The sequence below is a fragment of the Phocoena phocoena genome, chromosome 1 (genome assembly GCF_963924675.1).
Source record: "Phocoena phocoena chromosome 1, mPhoPho1.1, whole genome shotgun sequence".
In the NCBI taxonomy this organism is placed as follows: Eukaryota; Metazoa; Chordata; class Mammalia; order Artiodactyla; family Phocoenidae; genus Phocoena; species Phocoena phocoena.
Genome location: NC_089219.1, coordinates 42499358 through 42520680, shown reverse-complemented (window position 1 = coordinate 42520680; position 21323 = coordinate 42499358). Strand labels below are relative to the sequence as shown.

The 21323-nt window shown below is 34.2% G+C and overlaps 1 protein-coding gene across 1 annotated transcript in view; it reads right to left on the bottom strand.

Annotated features, from left to right (window-relative positions):
- Positions 1–2416: 2416 nt before the first annotated feature.
- The window catches only part of C1H1orf185 (chromosome 1 C1orf185 homolog), a 31876-nt gene continuing 12969 nt past the window's right edge, over positions 2417–21323 (bottom strand). Inside the window, exons 3-5 of the mRNA XM_065894910.1 lie at positions 14473–14608; positions 4103–4139; positions 2417–2892 (exon numbers count right to left, since the gene is read on the bottom strand). Coding sequence (XP_065750982.1) covers positions 2498–2892; positions 4103–4139; positions 14473–14608 — 568 coding nt within the window. The 3' untranslated portion in view covers positions 2417–2497. The remainder of the gene's footprint in view (positions 2893–4102; positions 4140–14472; positions 14609–21323) is intronic.

The following is a 21323-nucleotide window of genomic DNA, read 5'->3' as shown; positions in this document are numbered from 1 at the left end:
AATTCCTGATGGACTTTGAGCCTGTTCTGTCTGTTCCTGAGGCCCAGTTACAACCTTGTGTTTCCTGTATTTAGTTGCTTAACCATTATTTGATTCTACTTACAAAATAAAAAATTTTTCCTAAGCTAATTTGCGTTGGTTTCCAGGTATTTGTGATTTAAAAAAAAAACTGTAACCAACACCCTATGGCAATGTTAATTATGGATCTCTTGTATTTCTTCATGCCTGTGAGCAGAGACACAGACTGCCAAACTCTTTTCAAGGATGTTTATGTAGCAAAGAGTCTTGGAATATATTGTGGCTTCCTATGGTACAAAGGGCACATGTGCTTACTGCCCATTATAAAATATCTGTTTCCCTCACTCAGTGTTCCTTTCCCGTTATGCAATCCACCGTGCAGGTATTATTTGGGCCTCTTCCTACTGCCCGTGGGAACTGGGGCTCAGGAAATGAGGCAAAAATGATGTTACTTTGGCTATTGATATTGCTATTACTATGACTGTCCTTGGTCGCTGACCTAAGAGACATGAAACTGTTGCAGGTTAACTTGTCAGCTGGTATGGATGGTGAAATCTCAGATCCTTCACAGTTCTTGAAAATAAGATTATTTTAGACTGGTGTAATTTCATATGAACTGCTCATTGGGCTTTTCGAATAGAACAATGTATATACCTATGATACAAAGTAACATTTTAATAAACAAGTAAATGTATTAGGTTTTGAAGAAATAAACTCAGTTTATTCTATCACTACAGTGTGACAATTACTTTAAGTGCATAGATCTCTTTATTTCTCATTTGTAATGACAAGAATTTGGTTAGGATGCTTTGGTTATAGTAACAGAAACAAAATTCTACTTTATGCAAAAAAGGTAATTTATTTAAAAATTACAAGGGTACCTTACCAAAGCTAAGAAAAACAGTTAAAAACAGGGCTCAGGGATGGTGGCTAGTAACAGAAATCAAATCTTGTTAGCTTAAGCAAAAAGGGGAATTTATAATTAGGATACAAGGTTGCCTTACTAACCCAAGGGTAGGAAACATGAAGGGCTGGAACAAGGGAATGGAGCACCATTAGAAAGCCAGGAATCACATTCTCCTCATCTCTCATCTCTATTCTTCACTTTGCAAATATTTCACTGCTCTCTCACTGCAGATTTCCTGTTTTTTTTCTTTCTAAACCACAGGGTGGGACATGGCAACTCATAGCTACCTAATTTATGTTTTCTCTATTCCAGAGATTAGTCAGACTAAGGCTAGAATCTCTTGTCTTCAACCCCAAATTCCTAGGGAAGCTTTAGAATCTTACCAGATTTAGAGATGACTTTCTTCTCTGAGATAGTAAGATAGAAGTTGGTAGAACACCAAGAGACAGAGACCAATTCAAAATACTTTTTACCACTCCTTACAAACCTTGAGCTGAAATAGCTTATTTTGATTTAGGAATGGATATAGAGAGATGTTCTCACAACCCATGAGATGTTCTCACAACTATAACCAGTAGAAATGACCAGGTGCTTCAACAGAGAGAGGTGTTCTAATACTTTTTAATATTCCCCCTAGGAGGGAAGTGATCAGCCTGGATAATGCTACTACCATATTTGAGACAAGTTTCTTTTCATTTATTGTAATAGGCATGATTTATCTCTTGGGAAGATATGCACAGGTCCTGGCATGAGTATTTTAAGCACAAAAGGTAATATTATATTTTGTTAATTGTTTTTCCCAAGAGAAAGAGAAACAGAGACTAATTACATGAAGGGTATTTGTGAGAAAGAGATTAAAAGAGATTAATTACAGGGTGGGTGTCAGAAATCCCTCAGCGCCATAAATAGAAATTTGACCAAGGGTCTCTCAAATTAGAGAGGAATTCTGGTTCATCTAGCTTGAGTCACATGTCTATGAACATAGCTGCTCACATCTTCATCATAGTGGGGTAAGGGCTGGAGGGCTATTCTGAGAAACAGACATAGGAAAGGGCAAAGAAAATTATTTTCTGTATTCTTCACAGTGTTCCAGGCTCCCCTAGAGGAACAAAGTTATATTGCTTACGAAAGTCATGGCATAATAAGATTTAAATGGTAGGTGATTTATGTATTTAAAATTCAGAATAGCTGACGGAAGTATTCTTCCCAGCCTTACCCACATTGAAATAAAACTGAAAATGTCAAAGTATAAAGAAATGCTGCAAATGTTTTATTAAAAATGTATTTGTGCTGAAGATTTCTTAAAGTATTTCTCCTATGTGTTGAAATACATTCCTATTATTTATTATGTCCTTTGATGAGATACAAGGAGTTAAACTTAATGTTTATGATATTGCTCTAGTTCTTCCTGTAATTTTGTTTCTAGAAATAATTGGCAAGGGAAGTAGACCACTCTATGGTAAAGATCAAGAAAAGCAATATTAGCATGGACACGTTAAGAGACTCAGAAGCTGGTAATTCAGTTTTAACTTTACATGATTTCAGTGTACACAAAGTTTCAAAAGAAAAAAGTCATTCAATATTATGTTGAAGGTTTTGTATTTCAACCTCTGTATTTCTTTGTGTAAATATTCCCTTAATGTTGTCATCTTTTTGATCATCATAAAGTGTCATATTTAGTACATTTCCAGTACATTCTTCTAATGGAATGGTTGACAAGTATGAAAATACTTTCTCCATTACAGGCTCCCTGAGAAAAGGCATTGGAGGGCTCTTTTTCACTAGGGAATCATCAGAAAACCAGTCATCAGCTACTTCTATACTTTGGCTGTAATAAGAATCAGATGGTAACGTTGATAAGCTTAAGGTAACACTGCCGGGATTTGTTGCCGAGCTAGTCTCTGAGGGGTCACAAATGACCTTTCTTGTTGCAAGGCAGAATTCATCTTTAGAATAATCTTTAATTGCTGTAAAAAAAATTAGATTTACTATGAATATTACATATTTATGAGTCAAATCTTAATTATAAGGATAATGTTACTTTCTAAAATTCAAACTCTTCTTAGGGTTTTAATGAACAGGATGATGCAACAGTGAAAATGCTAAGTTGCTATCATCATCCATACAATGTTAAGTATGTAATGGGGAATCAGCAATATTTTCATGATAATCAAGAGTACAAAAATCTATTCTAAACAAAATCAACCTGTTTTAACAGGAGAAGATTCTAAACAGGTTAGAAAGCTCAGTTCTGGAATGTCCCTTACAATTAGAGATGGCAGACAGTTTCTTAACTATTTATAGCTAAATATTGTCTTATTTAAAAAATAAATTTTAAAACGCCTCCTTAAGCAGGTAGATTACAAAATGTTTGATCCACAGTGGGAAGGGCCTATGAGTTGGCTTTATGCCAATTAAAGTAACAACTAACATTCATATAGTGCCTTACAATTTACAAAGCAGTTCGATATACTTCCAGATCTCATTTATCCTCTCAGTTATTCTTCAAGGTAGTTATTAGCCTTATTTCACAAAAGGTATGACTGAGACTGAGACTTAAAGGAATGTCACCAAAATCAGATACAAAATGGACTTCAATCTAGATTTGTGTTACTCTAAGTCCCATGCTTCTCCCACTACATTACTTATGCTGCACAGTCGTAAATAAAAAATGTTAAGTTTTAGAAAAGATCACATTTACACCATATCCTAAAATATCTTTTATAATATTTTACATGTTAATTTTTGATATGAATATATAACATTAATTGTTAACGCTGTTTTAAATACCTTATTACATTTTATATTCAGCATTTCTAAAATTATGTAGGAGGGTAATGATTTGAGGTACTAAGTCAATATCTAAAGGGTTACAAAACACTCATGTCTTTTAACTCTCCATCATTACTATATGGCATTGACTGTGATACCTTTGGATTTAAAGAAGGGACAAAAATTAAAATTTCACATTTTAATTTAAGACAAGACATTATAAATTTTGTTTTCTAAAAAATATATGCCCATTCCTATACTAATAAATGTTTCCCTTGAATTTTTATGATTTTAAAAAATATTTAGGTACTTAGGATATATTTAGGATAGCCTCTTGATTCTTTAAAATGTGAATTGCTGGAAGTTGATTACAATTTATTCTAATAAATTGTTGAGAGAAAGTACCTTTTTTATGTGCTGTTTCCATTTTTCTTTGCTCCTCCTACATAAAAAAACATTATTTGTGTTTTAAAAATTAATAGTTTTTAAACAATTTGATATATATTTATATAAGAATAATATATTTTAACATCATAATAAATTTTTGATAGAATCATATTTTCCACAATATGAATTTATTTTACCAAACTATATTGACAGGAAAGAAAAAGTGTTGAGGTATCATCTGAAAAGAATGTGAATTGGTTCAAGAAGGCAGTCTCCAGGATAGGGAATGAAGGGTGAAATAGAGTTCAACAGGATTATTTCTCTCCATTCTCACTAACTTAGAGTCACTTGGTTAAAACTAGAGAGGGCTAAAAAAGTAATTACAATTCCTAGACTTGCTCATTCTATTAACTAATAACAACAAAAAAGTGAATTCTGGCAGAAGCCTTTTATAAAAATGCGACTATTCTTTTGAAGCGAGTAAAACATTTGATCAAACAATACATTCCAGATGTGTTCTGGGAAGTGTGGTGCTGTAGTAGTTCTCAAACAGGGCATCAGAATTACCTGGTGTGTTTATTAAAATGCTGATTCTTGGACATAATATCAGACCCTACTAAAACAGATTTTCTGGCAGTAGGGTTTAGGAGTATGCAGTGTAACACACTCCTCAAGCAGTTCTGATTCAGTTTTTCCTTAGACCACTAGATAAACAATGAGCTAGTGCATAGGGTGTTTGGTATGCAGTGGGTGAAGACAGAGAGATAACATTGTCTCTTGTGTTATAGGGGAACAGTGTGGGTATTCTATGCTGATTTTCATTGTCTTGTTCACCGAAAAAGGCTTGCTTAGGATATACATATATATAGGGTATACATATATATGGGATATACATATATATAGGATAACACATAAGTACTTTTTTTTTACAACTTACTTTACTTTTTGATCATTTTCAACTTTTATTAATATAAATGCTAGTATAGGCTCCTGACTTACCTTGCCTGGATTTAGGACCAATTCAATTTGTGACTCCTGTACAAATTATATTAGAACATTGCTTCTCACACTTTCACGTGCCTATGTATCACCTGGGGGAGCTTGTTAAAATGCATATTCTAACTCAGTAGGTTTGGGGTGGGGTCTGAGATTTTGCATTTCTAACAGGCTCCCAGGTAATGTTGATATTGTTGGTCTGGGAACCACAGAGTAAGGTCCTAGACTGATTAAAATTCTACCCAAACTAAGGGAATGACAAAATGGGCATTCTTATATATTGCTATATATAAATAGGTATAATTTTTCTGGAGGGCAATTTAACATATCCATTTCTAGAAATTTATTATGCCAGGTAAATAATTTTGCATTTGTATAAATATTCAGTTACCAGAATGTTCCTCACAACACTGTTTAGCATTTTTAAAACCTACAATTTAAAATTTTAAAAGTAAGGAAATCTTTAACTATGTTAAGATATGTGGATATTAATACAAAATGATACTATAGTATCAGAAGTAAGTAAAGACTCAAAAAAATGATGGGGACGTATAAAAAAGACAGAGGAATCATCTTAAACAAGTGGCTCACTGGTTAAATTTAGGAAAATTTGAGCATCAAAATAATGATAGTAATGGATTATAATCTGCTGAATAAAATAGAAGCCTATGAGTCTATATTAATAATAAATAAAATAAGGAAGAGGGTAGGGCTTCTTTCTCACAGTAGAAAGCCAAATGACAAATATGGATAGGAGTGGCAGAATTAGAAAATCATCATATTGTTACAGTTTTGTAAAGATTAGCTCAAGTAATAATTTATATGGCTAGTAAGTAGAGTTTGATGAAGAGGAGGATATTTACATGTTTTCAAAGTGTCACCACACAGCTTGTTTATTAACTGTAAGGGTAAAAACAGAAATAATTCAGTGAGGAAAGAACAGACATCATCTTGATTATGTGATCAACTAAAATCACCAGTGAAGAGCAGATGTACACTCTACGCCTTCAGATGTGATAAACTGCAAGGAAAAGTCACACTGAGGAACAGTCTATGATCTATAAAATAACTGGCTTGTATTCTTCAAAAATGTCAATATCATTGAAAGACAAAGAATGGAAATTTAAAAATATTTTGAACTAAATAATTATGAAAACAAAACATAAAATTTGTGGGATGCAACAAAAGAAGGCCTTAGAGGAAAATTTAAATATTAAATGTTTATATTATAAAAGAACAAAAGTCTAAGAATAATAAAGCATAAAACTCCAGGCAAGATTGATTTAGGAAAAGAGAAATATAATCAGGAATAAAAAGAGTACCATCACTAAAGATTCAATAGATTTTAGAAGCATAATAAGAAGAAACTACTAAAAACTTTCTGCCAATAAACTTAACAACTTAGGTACAATGGACAAATTTACTGAAAAAAATTTCTAAAACATACAAAATAGAAATATTTTGTATGTTCCATATCTGTTAAAGGAGCTAAATTCATAGCCAAAACTTTTCTCAGGCTTCCCTGGTGGCGCAGTGGTTGAGAGTCCGCCTGCCGATGCAGGGGACATGGGTTCGTGCCCCGGTCCGGGAAGATCCCACATGCCACGGAGTGGCTGGGCCTGTGAGCCATGGCCACTGAGCCTGCGCATCCGGAGCCTGTGCTCCGCAACGGGAGAAGCCACAACAGTGAGAGGCCCATGTACCACAAAAAAAAAAAAAAAATTTTCTCTTGAAGAAAAATCCAGACCTTGATGACTTCATTGGTGAATTCTAGAAAAAAGTTTGAGAAAGCAATATAGCCAATTTTACACAAAAATTTTTCAGAAAGTAGAGGAGCAGGAACCATTTCCCTATTGTTTTGTGACGAGAATAAAACTGTGATACTGAAATCTAACCAGATACTACAAGATAAGAAAATTATAAAATAATATCCCTCGTTAACATAGATGCAAAAATTATTTAAAATATATTAGTAAATTAAATCCAGTGGGGTTTATTCCAGGAATACAGGGTTGATTTAACATTTGAAATTCAATGTAATTCACATTAACAAAATAAAAGAGAAAACTCATGTGAACAATTTTAAAAGATGCAGGAAAACCATTTGGTAATATCAGCAACCCTTCATGGCAAAACAAACAGACAAACCTCTCAGGAAACTAGGAATAGAAGGGAATTTCCTCAATCTGACTATATGCATCTACAAAAATTCTATAGCTAATTTCCTATTTAATGATGAAAAGCTGAATGTATTCTTAGATCAGAATATAAAAAGGATATATGTTCTCAGTACTTCTGTTCATCATTATACTGGAGGTCCTATCCAATGCAATAAGATGAGAAAATAAAATAAAAGCATAAACATTGGAAAAGAAATAAAACTAATGTTTTTCACAGATCTCATGCTTGTACATGAAGAAAGCCTTTTGTGGTCCTCAAAAAAACTACTAGAAGTAATAAGTAAATTTATTTATAAAGGTCATAGAACACAGGTCAACTGTAGTAAAGATGGCAATTCATTACAAACTAATGTATAAACTAAATGTAACTCTTGGGACTTCCCGGGCGTTCCAGTAGGTAAGACTCCACGCTTCCAGTGCAGGGACCATGGGTTCGATCCTTGGTCAGGAAACTAAGACCCCCATGTGGTGTGGGGTATGCTGCGTGGTGCAGCCAAGAAAGAAAAAAAAAAAGGTAATTTTCATCATGATCTCAACAAGACTTTTTTCCAGCTAAAGTTCACCTTAAAATGTACATGGACATGCAAAAGAATAAGAAAACCTAAAACAATGTTGAAAAAGAAGAATGAAATTGGAGAAATCGTACTGCTCAATTTTATAATTTACTATACAGCTAGTGTGTGATATTGGTAGAGATAGACACACAGGTCAATAAACCAGATAGAGAATGCAGAAACAGACTAACACATATATGCCCAACAGATTTTTCACAAAATTTGCAAAAACAATTCAATGGAAGAGGATAGCCTTTTCAAAAAATAGTGCTGGAATAATATGACATCAATAGCCCCCCAAAATGAACTTTGATTTAAACCTCACACTTTATACAAAAATTAACTAAACATGGATCAGAGATAGAAATATAAAATGTAAAATGGTAATAATGGTAATAGCCAAAACAATCTTGAAAAAGAAGAACAAAGCTGGAGAACTTACTGATATCAAAACTTACTACAAAGCTATAGCAATGAAGACAGTGTGGTATTGGTATAAGGATAGATATATAGATCAATGGAATAGAACTGAGATTCCAGAAATAAATGCTCATATTTACAATCAGTTGATTTTTGACACGAGTGCTAAGACAATTTCATAGGAAAATAATACTCTTTTCAACAAATGGTGTTGGGACAACTAGGTTTATACATGCAAATAAGTGAAGTTGGACCCATACCTCATACTATATACAAAAAACTAACTCAAAATGGATCAAACACTTAAATATAATAGCTAAAACTATTAAATTCTTAGAAGAAAACAGAGGTATAAATCTTTATGACCTCAATTAAGGAATGATTATAGATATGACACCAAAGACACAGCAGCAAAAGAAAAAATTAGGTAAACTGGACTCAAGAAAATTAAAAACATTGGTTCTTCAAACAACACCATAAGAAGAAAAGACAACCCACGAAATGGGAGAAAATTTTTACAAATCATATATTTGATATAGGATATGTATCTAGAATACATAAAGAATACTTAAAACTCAACAACAAAAAGACAAATAGCCCAAATTTTAAAAATGGACAAAGCTTTGAATAGATATTTCTCTAAAGAAGATATACAAATATCCAATAAGCACATGAAAGTATTTTCAACGTCATTAGGCTTTAAGGAAATGCATATCAAAACCATGACAAGATACCACTTGATGCCCACTAGGATAACTGTAAAAAAAAAGACAGGTTAAAAACAAGGGTTAACAAGGGTGCCACAAAATATAATCTTCATATACTGCCTGTGGGGATATAAAACGGTGCAGTCACTTTGGAAAAAAGTCTGGCAATTCTTCAAAAATTAAACATAGAGTTACCATATGACACAGCATTTCCATTCCTTGGTATATACCCAAGAGAAATGAAAACATATACCTGCACAAAAACTTGTATACGAATATACATAGTGACATTATTCATAATAGTCAAGAAGTGGAAACAACTCAAATGTCCTTCAACTGATAAATGGATAAACAAAATGTGATATATCCACACACAATAGAATATTATTCAGCCATGAAAAAGAATAAAATATTGATATATGCAATAACACAGATGGACCTTGAAAACATTATGCTAAATGAAAAGGCAGATACAAGAGACCTTATATTGTATGTATCTATTTATAAGAAATTCCAGAATAGGCAAATCTATAGGTACAGAAAGTATAGATTAGTGGTTGTCTAGGCCTAGGAGGATTGGAGGAAAATGGAGGGGCAGTGATTGCTAAAGGTACAGGGTTTATTTTTGAGGTGATAAAGGTGTCCTAAACTGATTGTGAAGATGGTTCTATAACTCTGTGAATATCTATCTAAAAACTACTGAATTAGATACTTTAAAAAGGCAAATTGTATGGTATGTGAACTATACCTCAATAAAGCTATTAAATATAAAACAAAGCAACCTAAAACTAAGAAACTTTTAGAAGAGAACTTAGAAACAAATCCTTGTGACCTAGGGTTAGACTAAGAGTTATTGGACATGACACTTAAAGTATGATTCAAAAAGGAAAAATATACAACTCAACAACAAGGAAGCAAACAACCCAATGAAAAATGGGCAGAAGGCCTAAACAGACATTTCTCCAAAGAAGAAATATAGATGGCTAATAGGAACATGAAAGATGTTCGACAGTGCTAATATTAGAGAAATGCAAATCAATTACAATGAGGTACCACCTCTCACCAGTCAGAATGGCCATCATTTAAAAATCTACAAATAACAAATGCTGGAGAGTGTATGGAGAAAAGGGAACCTTCCTACACTGTTGGTGGGAATGTAAGTCGGTACAGCCACTATGGAGAACAGTATGGAGGTTCCTCAGAAAACTAAAAATAGAATTACCATATGATCCAGCAATCCCACTCCTGGTCATGTATCTGGGCAAAACTATGATTCAAAAAAATACATATACATGCACCCCTATGTTCATAGCAGTACTATTCACAATAGCCAAGACATGGAAACAACCTAAATGTCCATTGACAGATGAATAGATAAAGAAAATGTGATATATATATATATATATATATAATGGAATACTACTCAGCCATAAAAAAGAACAAAATATAAAGCCATTTACAGCAACATGGATGCAACTATAGATGATCATACTAAGTGAAGTAGTCAGAAAGAGAAAGACAAATACCATATGATATCACTTATATGTGGAATCTAAAATATGACACAAATGAACCTATCTACGAAACAGAAACAGAATCACAGACAGAGAACAGACTAGTGGTTACCAAGGGGGAGGGGGTTGGGGGAGGGGTGGGGTGAGAGGTTGAGGTTAGCAGATGTAAGCTTTCATATGTAGAATGGATTAACAACAAGGTCCTACTGTACAGCACAGAGAACTATATTCAATATGCTATGGTAAACTAACGGAAAAGAATATAAAAAAATGTCTATATATGTATAAATGAATCACTTTGCTGTACAGCAGATTAATACAACATTGTAACTCAACCATCTTCAATAAAAACAAAACAAAACAAAAAGGTAAAATGGATAAATTGGACTTTACCAAAATTAAAACTTACACTATTTTTCATTTTGAGAGGATGAAAACACGTCATCAAATGGGAGAAAATATTAGTAAATCACATATCTGACAAAAAGACTTGTATCTAGAATATACTCTCTAAATTAAATAGAAAGATAATCAATTAGAAAATGCACAAGAGACTTGAAGAGACTCTTCACCAAAGAAGATATATAGATGGCAGAAAATTAAAAATATGAAAAGCTGTTCAACATCACTACCCGTTAAAGAAATGCAAATTAAAATCACTAAACACATTTAAATGGCTAAACTTTAAAATGCTGCTAAGTACCAAATGATAAAGAGGATGCAAAAACATGATTCTCTTATATGTTACTGGTGGATATGTAATATGGTACAATCTGGAAATCAATCTGGAAATTTATTTAAAAATTAAACATATTTACCACATGATCCAGGAACTGCATTTCTGGGCATTTATTTTAGAGAAACTAAAACTAATGTTTTCTAAAAAGCCTATACACAAATGATCATGGCATCCTTATTTTGTAATAGCTCCTAAATGGAAACAACCCAAATACTCCCCAATGGATAAATGGTTAAACAAACTGTGATATCTCCACACAATGTTACACTACTCAGCAATAAAAAAGGAAAAATCTATTGATACATGCAATGATATGGAGGGATCTTAAGGGCATTATGCTAAGTGAAAAAAAGCCAAGCTCAAAAGGCCATATGCTATAAGATTCCATTTATATAACATTCTAGAAATGAAGAAATTATAGCGATGGAGAAAAGATCAGTGGTTGCCAGAGGTTAGGGAAAGGGAGTGGGGGAGTGACTATAAAGGGTAGTATGAGGGAGTTCCTTTATGGTGATGGAACAATTCTTCTGTATGTTGATTGTCATGGTGGTTATACAAACCTATACATATGATAAAATGTCATAGAATTATATATAAAAACAACAAAAAATGAGTACATGCATAAACTGGTAATCTTTGAGTTAGGTCTGTAGCCTAAATTTCCTGGTTCTGACAATGTATACTTATAATAAAGTATACTTTTCATAAAGTATACTTATATAAGATGTCATTGGGGGAAGTGGGTGATGGGTATACAGGACATCTTTGTAATTTTTCTGCAACTTTTTGGTCTGTAATTCAGAATAAGATAAGATAAATCTATTGTATTTGTATTTACTAACAACAAACAGTTGGGAAATAAAAAATTTTAATTAATACTATTTACCATAGCATAAAAATAACCATAAATAAAACTAAAACAAATGTGAAGGACTTCTATACTGAAAACCACGAACTAAAATAAAAGAACACCTCAACAAATTAAATTAATAAATTTAAATTAAAGAAGTCAATAAAAGTAGAGTGGGACTTTCCTGGTGGCACAGTGGTTAAGAATCTGCCTGCCAATGCAGGGGACATGGGTTTGATCCCTTGTCCGGGAAGATCCCACATGCTGTGGAGCAACTAAGCCTGTGTGCCACAACTACTGAGCCTGCGCTCTACAGCCTGCGAGCTGCAACTACCGAGTCCACGTGCCACAACTGCTGAAGCCTGTGTGCTCTAGAGGCCGCATGCCACAACTACTGAGCCCGCATGCTGCAACTACTGAAGCCCACACGCCTAGAGCTCGTGCTCCACAACAAGAGAAGCCCATGCAGTGCAATGAAGCATAGTCCCCGCTTGCTACAACTAGAGAAAGCCCGTGCACAGCAACAAGGCCCAATGCAGCCAAAAAAAACTTTGACAGTTTGGCAACAGAATTAAACACCTCTTACCATTTGATCCAGCAATCATGTTCTTAGTAGTTACGCAAATGAGTTGAAAATACATGTCCACACAAAAACCTGCACATGAATGTTTATAGCAGCTTTATTCATAATTGCCAAAACTTGAAAGCAACCAAGATGTCCTTCAGTAACTGAGTGGGTAAATAAATTGAAGTAGATCCATACAATGGAATATTATTCAGCACCAAAAAGAAATGTGCTATCAAGCCTTAAAAAGACAGAGAGAACTTTAAATGCATATTAATAAGAGAAAGAAGCCCAAAAAGGCTATATACTGTATGATTCCAACTATATGACATTCTGGAAAAGGCAAAACTATGGAAACAGCTAAACAATCACTGGTTGGAGGGAAGGATGAACAGGGATGGAACAAGAAGATTTTTAGGGTAGTAAAACTATTGTGTCTGATACTATGATGGTACATACATCTCTGTCTCTCTGTCTTTCTGTCTCTTTGTTCCTGTTTATCTCTGTGTGCATGTGTGTGTGTGCCTGTCTGTCTCTCTCTCTCTCTATATATATAGATATGTCAAAACCCATAGAATGTTGGATTCAAGAGTGAATACTAATGTAAACAATGGACTTTAGGTGATGATGTGTCAGTGTAGGTTCATTAGTTGTAACAAATGTACCACTCTGGTGAACGATGTTGATAGTGGAGGAGGCTGCACTTGTATGGGGGCAAGGAGTATATGAGAATTCTATTTTTTTCTCAATTTTGTTGTGAACCTAAAACTTCTTGAAAAAATTAAGTCTATTAAGAAAAAACTACAGTGAGATACTATTACACATCCATCAGATTGTTAAAAATTTAGGAGCTTAAAAACATCAGTATTTGTTGATATGGAGCAATCCTAGCAATTATGCATGCCTGAGGGGAATGTATATTGACAAAACTACTTTGGAAAATAATTTGAAGTTACCTAATAATATTAAACATGCACAAATCCCATGAGTCAGTGATCCTACTGTTAGGTACATTCCCTGTGGAAACTTCCTTTAAAAAAACCAACTGAAAACAACTCAAATGTCCATAACATAAAATTTGATACATTAATACAATGGAATATGATATAACAATAAAAAATGACGAATGATGGGTGTATGCACCAACCTGGATGAGTCTCAGAAATGTAATAGAAAAAGGGGAGACTATATTAGACGTGGAGTCCAAAACATATAAAATTTAATAATGCATTGATTAGCTATATCATAGTTTTAAATTTCTACTGATGTCTCCCTTGTTTCACATTGTCCATACAACTATTTTGATGCCATATAACAGAAAGTTAATTATGTGTCTGCCTTTCCCACTTGTACTACACTAGCACTTTTAAAGTAGGGTTTGTATCTTACTATCTTCAATAGGTAGGGCCCAGAGCTCAGAATGTAATGAAGCCTTAATAAACCCTTATTAATTTCAATTAGCATTTTGTATTTAATTTCAATTAGTTGGTTTGGTTAGGTTATTTGGTTATCTGAGTATCCTCTTATCTCCAAATCTCTTTCTTCTGATAGGCTTGGCAATTTTTGCTTTGTTTTTTATGCCATTTATCTTCATCCCTGTAACAATTCCAATATGGGGAATACAGGTTCTCAGGCTAGAGATACAGAGAAGCAGCTGTAGAAGGAGACATTTTCATTTAGTCTTTCAGTTTCCTGTAATATAAACTCTAACTAGTTTGGGTAATTTAAATTTAGCTCCTTGTTATTGTACCTCAAATTTAAAAATAATAGTGGATAATTTAAATAATTTAAAGACAACAACGCTAATGACATGGTGTCAAAAGAAATTATTTGAAAACATTGCTATAAAATATTACACACTACCTGTAATTGGAAATTTCCAGTATGAAAATTTTGAGAAATAAAAACACACTGAGAATGAGATTTAATCTTTGCCTTTGATGGTCTTTGTCTGCATCTCTCATCAATTGTTTTAAATTTGGAATCTTGAAATATTTCTCTGAAAAATATTTTATAGAGAATATTATTAAACATGAATTATAAAACAAAATTATTCTGTTTCCAACAGTTCTACATAAACGTTTTAAAATCAGAATATATTATATATTTATTTTTAAAAGCACAAATCAACTTATATATTCCCTTTTCATATGTTACTGATTTCATTACACCTATTTTGTCCATAGAACATAAATTAAGCTACTTCTTCGCAGAGTTAATATTTCCAGTTTGAAGATTAACCATCAGTTTTTGATAACCTTCACTCTGGTTGTGAGAAAATTAATCGATTTAATGTCAATTAGTCTTTTCATAGATTTGCCTTTAATGGCAAAGGAAATTAAATGAAATGGAACTCAGTGGCCAATTTTATATTTAATAATGTCTCTGGCAAAAGTAAGTAGAAGGAAACTGAATTGAAACTAAAGACTTACAAGGGAAGAGTACCTGTGATCTTTATGCATGCAGCCACAAGTAATTTTGAGAGAAGGTTAGAAATAATGAAGCAGCAAGTAAACAGATCAAAGCGGATCAGAGATAGTTAAGTATAAAGGAATGTAGTTTCTAATAGTAATTCTAAACTTAACAATTTAAAAAATAATGCTGATTGCCTTTTCTTCTTTCCGAGGTACTAGAAATTTTCCAAATTAATTCAAGAGATCATATTATGTTACTTATTGCAGTATTAACAATTAAAATTCATTCATTTATTGAATTCAATTGACTTAACAAATATTTACCGAGTACTTACTATGCGCCATGCATTATACTGGATGTTGTATATACAGTGGCAGGGGAAAAAAAGCACAGCCACTATACTCATGGAACTGTCATTGCTCTCATGGAGCTTAAACACTAGCAAGGAAGACAGGTATTAATAAAACAATCACAAGAAAATGAAAAATTACAACTGTGGAAAGTGTTACCAAGGAAAGCTACCTGCTACTCTGTGAGTATATAAGAAAGGGAATTAACTTGGTTAGAGAGGTCAGGGAAGGCTTTTCTGAGGATGAGATGATTGATTTAGGCATCTGAAGAAATGGGAGTAGTTATTAGATAGAGTGTAGTGGAGGAGGGGAGTTGTAGGAGTAAGAATATTCTAGTCAGAGAGAATATCAAGTGCAAAAACCTAGTGGCCAGATTAGGACAGTGTAGCAGAAGCACAGAAAGCAAGAGGGAAAGGTGGAGATGAAACTGGAGAGTATGCATGGGCAGACATGTAGGGCCTTAACAGTCATGTGACTTTGTCTTCATCCTAAAAGCAATAGCAAGTCCTTTATAATGTAGTGGGAATGGGGTGGAAGGGTGGGGTGACTTGATCAGATTTTCATTTGGAAAATATCTGGCTGAAGTGCGAAGAAGAGATTAAATGAGGAGTATAGTGAAGGTAAAGGGTCAGTTATAACTCTGTAGGACTATGTGGGGGATAATGATAAGCTGGATAAGGTAGTGCCAATGATAATGGAGAGAAATGGATAGATTTGAGCAATTAATGAAGTAAAATAAATAGAACTTGGTGATTGTTCGAATTTAGTAGGGGTGGGAAAGAGAGAGGGAGATATCAAGCATGTCTACCATCTTTCAAGGAAAAAAACAAAACAAAACAATCCTTCCTTGACCTCACATTTTCTTCCAGTCTCTGCCCCTTTCAGCAACTCCCCAACATCAAAAAAAGAAAAAAGCTTCTTTAAAGGATGTATATACTTGTCTGAATTTTCTCTTGTACTTTACACAAAAGTCAGCTTCTGAACACATCACTCCACCAAAACTGTTCAAGGCTACCAATAACTTCCATGTTGCTATTCCAAAACTTAATTCTCTATCCTCATCTTTCTCAACCTTTTTTTTTTTTTTTTTTTTGAGTTACGCGAGCCTCTCACCTTTGTGGTCTCTCCCATTGCGGAGCACAGGCTCCGGACGCACGGGCTCAGCGGCCATGGCTCACGGGTCCAGCCGCTCCGCAGCACGTGGGATCTTCCCGGACCGGGGCACGAACCTGTGTCCCCTGCATCGGCAGGCAGACTCTCAACTACTGCGCCACCATGGAAGCCCAAACATGTTCTAATTTTGACTTGCTTGACACCACACATCTTTCTGCTTTTCCTTTTCAGATGTTGTTGATTCCTCCTACTCTTTTTCTATATGTCTAATATTGGTGAGCTGAAGACCAGTCCTATGTTCTTCTCTTTAAACAATCACTCCCTGGTTAGTCTCATCCAGTTGTGTGACTTTTTTTAATTGGAGTATAACTGCCTTACAATGTTGTGTTAGTTTCTGCTGTACAATGAAGTGAATCAGCTATATGTATACATATATCCCTTCCCTCTTGGACCTCCCTCCTTCCCACCACCATCCTACCCATCTAGGTCATCACAGAGCACCGAGGTGAGCTTCCTGTGCTTTACAGCAGGTTCCCATTAGCTATTTTACACATGGTAGTGTATATATGTCAATCCTAATCTGCCAGTTCATCCCACACTCCCCTTCCCCCCATGTTCACCCATCGGTTCTTGTGTCTGCATCTCTATTCTTGACCACAAATAGGTTCATCTGTACCATTTTTCTAGATTCTACATATATTAGTTAATATACAATGTTTGTTTTTCTCTTTCTGACCCACTTCACTCTGTGCCAGACTCTAGGTCCATCCACACCTCTACAAATGACCCAATTTCGTTCCTTTTTATGTATGACTAATATTACATTGTATATATGTACCACGTCTTCTTTATCCATTCATCTGTCGATGGACATTTAGGTTGTTTCCATCTCCTGGCTATTGTAAATAGTGCTCCAATGAACATGTGTCCTTTTGAATTATGGTTTACTCAGGGTATATCCCAGTAGTGGGATTGCTGGGTCATATGGTAGTTCTATTTTAGGTTTTTAAAGGAACCATCATACTGTTCTCCACAGTGGCTGTATCAATTTACATTCCCACCAAGAGGGCAAGAGGGTTCCTTTTTCTCCACACCCTCTCCAGCATATATTGTTTGTAGATTTTTTGATGATGGTCATTCTGACCAGTGTGAGGTGATACCTCGTTGTAGTTTTGATTTGCATTTCTCTAATAATTAATGATGCTGAGCATCTTTTCATGTGCCTCTTGGCCATCTGTATGTCTTCTTTGGAGAGATGTCTATTTAGGTCTTCAGCCCATTTTTTGATTGGGTTGTTTGTTTTTTTGATATTGAGCTGCATGAGCTGTTTGTATATTTTGGAGATTAATCCTTTGCCCATTGCTTCATTTACAAATATTTTCTCCCACTCTGAGGGTTGTCTTTTCATCTCATTTATGGTTTCCTTTGCTTTTAAGTTTCATTAGGTCCCATTTGTTTATTTTTGTTTTTATTTTCTTTACTCTAGGAGGTGGGTCAAAAAAGATCTTGCTGTGATTTTTGTCAAAGAGTGTTTTTCTTATGTTTCCCTCTAACAGTTTTAAAGTGTCCAATCTTACATTTAGGTGTTTAATCAGTTTTGAGTTTATTTTTATGTATGGTGTTAGGGAGTGTTATAATTTCATTCTTTTACATGTGGCTGTCCAGTTTTCCCAGCACCACTTATTGAAGAGACTGTCTTTTCTCCATTGCATACTCTTGTCTCTTTTGTCATAGATTAGGTGACCACAGGTGCATGGGTTATTCTCTGGGCTTTCTATCCAGATCTCTTTCTGTTTTTGTGCCATACCATACTGTTTTGATTACTGTAGCTTTGTAGTATAATTTGAAGTCAGGTAGCCTGATTCCTCCAGCTCCACTTTTCTTTCTCAAGATTTCTTTGCCTATTTGGGGTCTTTTGTGTTTCCATACAAACTGTAATTTTTTTGTTCTAATTCTGTGAAGAATGCCATTGGTAATTTGAAAGGGATTGCATTGAATCAGTAGATTCCTTTGGGTAGTATAGTCATTTTCAAAATATTGATTCTTCCAATCCAAGAACATGGTATATTTCTCCACCTGTTTGTGTCATCTTTGATTTCTTTTATCAGTGTTTTATAGTTTTCTGTGTACAGGTCTTTTGCCTCCTTAGGTAGGTTTATTCCTAGGTATTTTATTGTTTTTATTGTGATGGTAAATGGGATTGTTTCCTTAAATTCTCTTTGTGATATTTTGTTGTTAGTGTAGAGGAATGGAAGAGATTCCTGTGCATTAATTTTGTATCCTGCAACTTTACCAAATTCATTGATTAGCTCTAGCAGCTTTCTGGTGTCATCTTTAGGATATTCTATGTATGGTATCATGTCATTTGCAAACAATGACAGTTTAACTTCTTTTTTTCCAATTTGTAGTCCTTTTATTTCTTTTCTGATTGCCATGGCTAAGACTTCCAAAACTATGTTGAATAAGAGTGGCGAGAGTGGACATCCTTGTCTTGTTCCTGATCTTCAAGGAAATGCTTTCAGTTTTTCACCATTGAGAATGATGTTTGCTGTGGGTTTGTCATATACAGCCTTTATTACTTTCAGATAGGTTCCCTCTATGTCAACTTTCTGGAGAGTTTTTATCATAAACGGGTGTTGAATTTTGTCAAAAGCTTTTTCTATATCTATTGAGATGATCATATGGTTTTTATTCTTTAATTTGTTAATATGGTGTATCATATTGGTTGATTTGCATATATTGAAGAATCCTTGCATCCCTGGGATAAATCCCACTTGAGCATGGTGTATGATCCTTTGAATGTGTTGTTGGATTCTGTTTGCTAATATTTTGTTGAGGAATTTTGCATCTATATTCATCAGTGATATTGGCCTGTAATTTTCTTTCTTTGTGATTTTTATAGTTTTGGTATCAGGGTGATGGTGGCCTCATAGAATGAGCTTGGGAGTGCTCCTCATTCTGCAATTTTTTGGAAGAGTTTGAGAAGGATAGGTGTTAGTTCTTCTCTAAATGTTTGATAGAATTCACCTGTGAAGCCATCTGGTCCTGCACTTTGTTTGTTGGAAGATCTTTAATTACAGTTTCAATTTCATTACTTGTGATTGGTCTGTTTATATTTTCTAATTCTTCCTGGTTCAGTCTTGGAAAGTTGTACCTTTCCAAGAATTTGTCCATTTCTTTCAGGTTGTCCATTTTATTGGCATACAGTTGCTTGTAGTAGTCTCTTATGATCCTTTGTATTTCTGTGGTGTCAGTTGTAATTTCTCCTTTTTCATTTGTAATTTTATTCAGTCCTCTCCCTTTTTTTTTTTGATGAGTCTGGCTAAAGATTTATCAATTTTGTTTATCTTCTCAAAGAACCAGCTTTTAGTTTTGTTGATCTTTGCTACTGTTTTCTTTGTTAGTATGTCATTTATTTCTGCTCTGATCTTTATGATTTCTTTCCTTCTACTGACTTTGGTTTTGTTTGTCTGTTTGTTTGTTTGTTCTTTTTTCTCTAGTTGCTCTAGGTGTAAGGTTAGATTTTTTATTTGAGATTTTTCTTGTTTCTTGAGGTGAGATTGAATTGCTATAGACTTCCTCTTAGAACTGCTTTTTGTCATTGTCATCTGTTTCTATGTATTTTTAAATTTCCTCTTTGATTTCTTCAGTGATCCTTTGCTTATTTAGCAGCTCACTGATCAGCCTCCATGTATTTGTGTTTTTACAGTATTTTCCCCTGTAACTGATTTCTAATCTCATAGCATTGTGGTCAGAAAAGATGCTTGATATGATTTCAATTTTCTTAAATTTACTGAGGCTTGATTTGTGACCTTGGAAAATGTGATCTATCTGGAGAATGTTCCATGTGTACTTGAGACGAAAGTGTATTCTGCCACTTTTGTGTGGAATGTCCTATAAATTTCAATTAAATCTATCTGGTCTATTGTGTCATTTAAAACTTGTATTTCCTTATTTTATGTCTGGATGATCTGTCTTTTGGTTTAAGTGGGGTGTTAAAGTCCCACACTATTGTTGTGTTACTGTCAATTTCCCCTTTTATGGCTGTTAGCATTTGCCTTATGTATTGAGGTGCTCCTATGTTGGGTGCATAAATATTTATAATTGTTATATCTTCTTCTTGGATTGATCCCTTTATCATTATGTAGTGTCCTTCCTTATTGCTTGTAACAGTCTTTATTTTAAAGTCTATTTTATCTTATATGAATATTGCTACTCCAGCTTTCTTGTGATTTCCTTTTGCATGGAATATCTTTATCCATCCCGTCACTTTCAGTCTGTATGTGTCCCTAGGTGTGAAGTGAGTCTCTTGTAGACAGCATATATATGGGTCTTGTTTTTGTATCCATGCAGCCAGTCTGTGTCTTTTGGTTGTAGCATTTAATCCATTCACATTTAAGGTAATTATTGATATGTATGTTCCTATGACCATTTTCTTAATTGTTTTGGGTTTGTTTTTGTAGGTCCTTTTCTTCTCTTGTGTTTCCCACTTAGGGAAGTTCCTTTAGCATTTGTTATAAAGCTGGTTTGGTGGTGCTGAGCTCTCTTAGCTTTTGCTTGTCTGTAAAGGTTTTAATTTCTCCATCGAATCTGAATGAGATCCTTGTCGGGTAGAGTAATCTTGGTTGTAGCTTATTCCCTTTCATCACTTTAAATATATCGTGCCACTCCCTTCTGGCTTGTAGAGTTTCTGCTGAGAAATCAGCTGTTAACCTTATGGGAGTTCCCTTGTATGTTATTTGTCATTTATCCCTTGTTGCTTTTAATAATTTTTCTTTGTCTTTAATATTTGTCAATTTGATTACTATGTGTCTTGGCATGTTTCTCCTTGGGTTT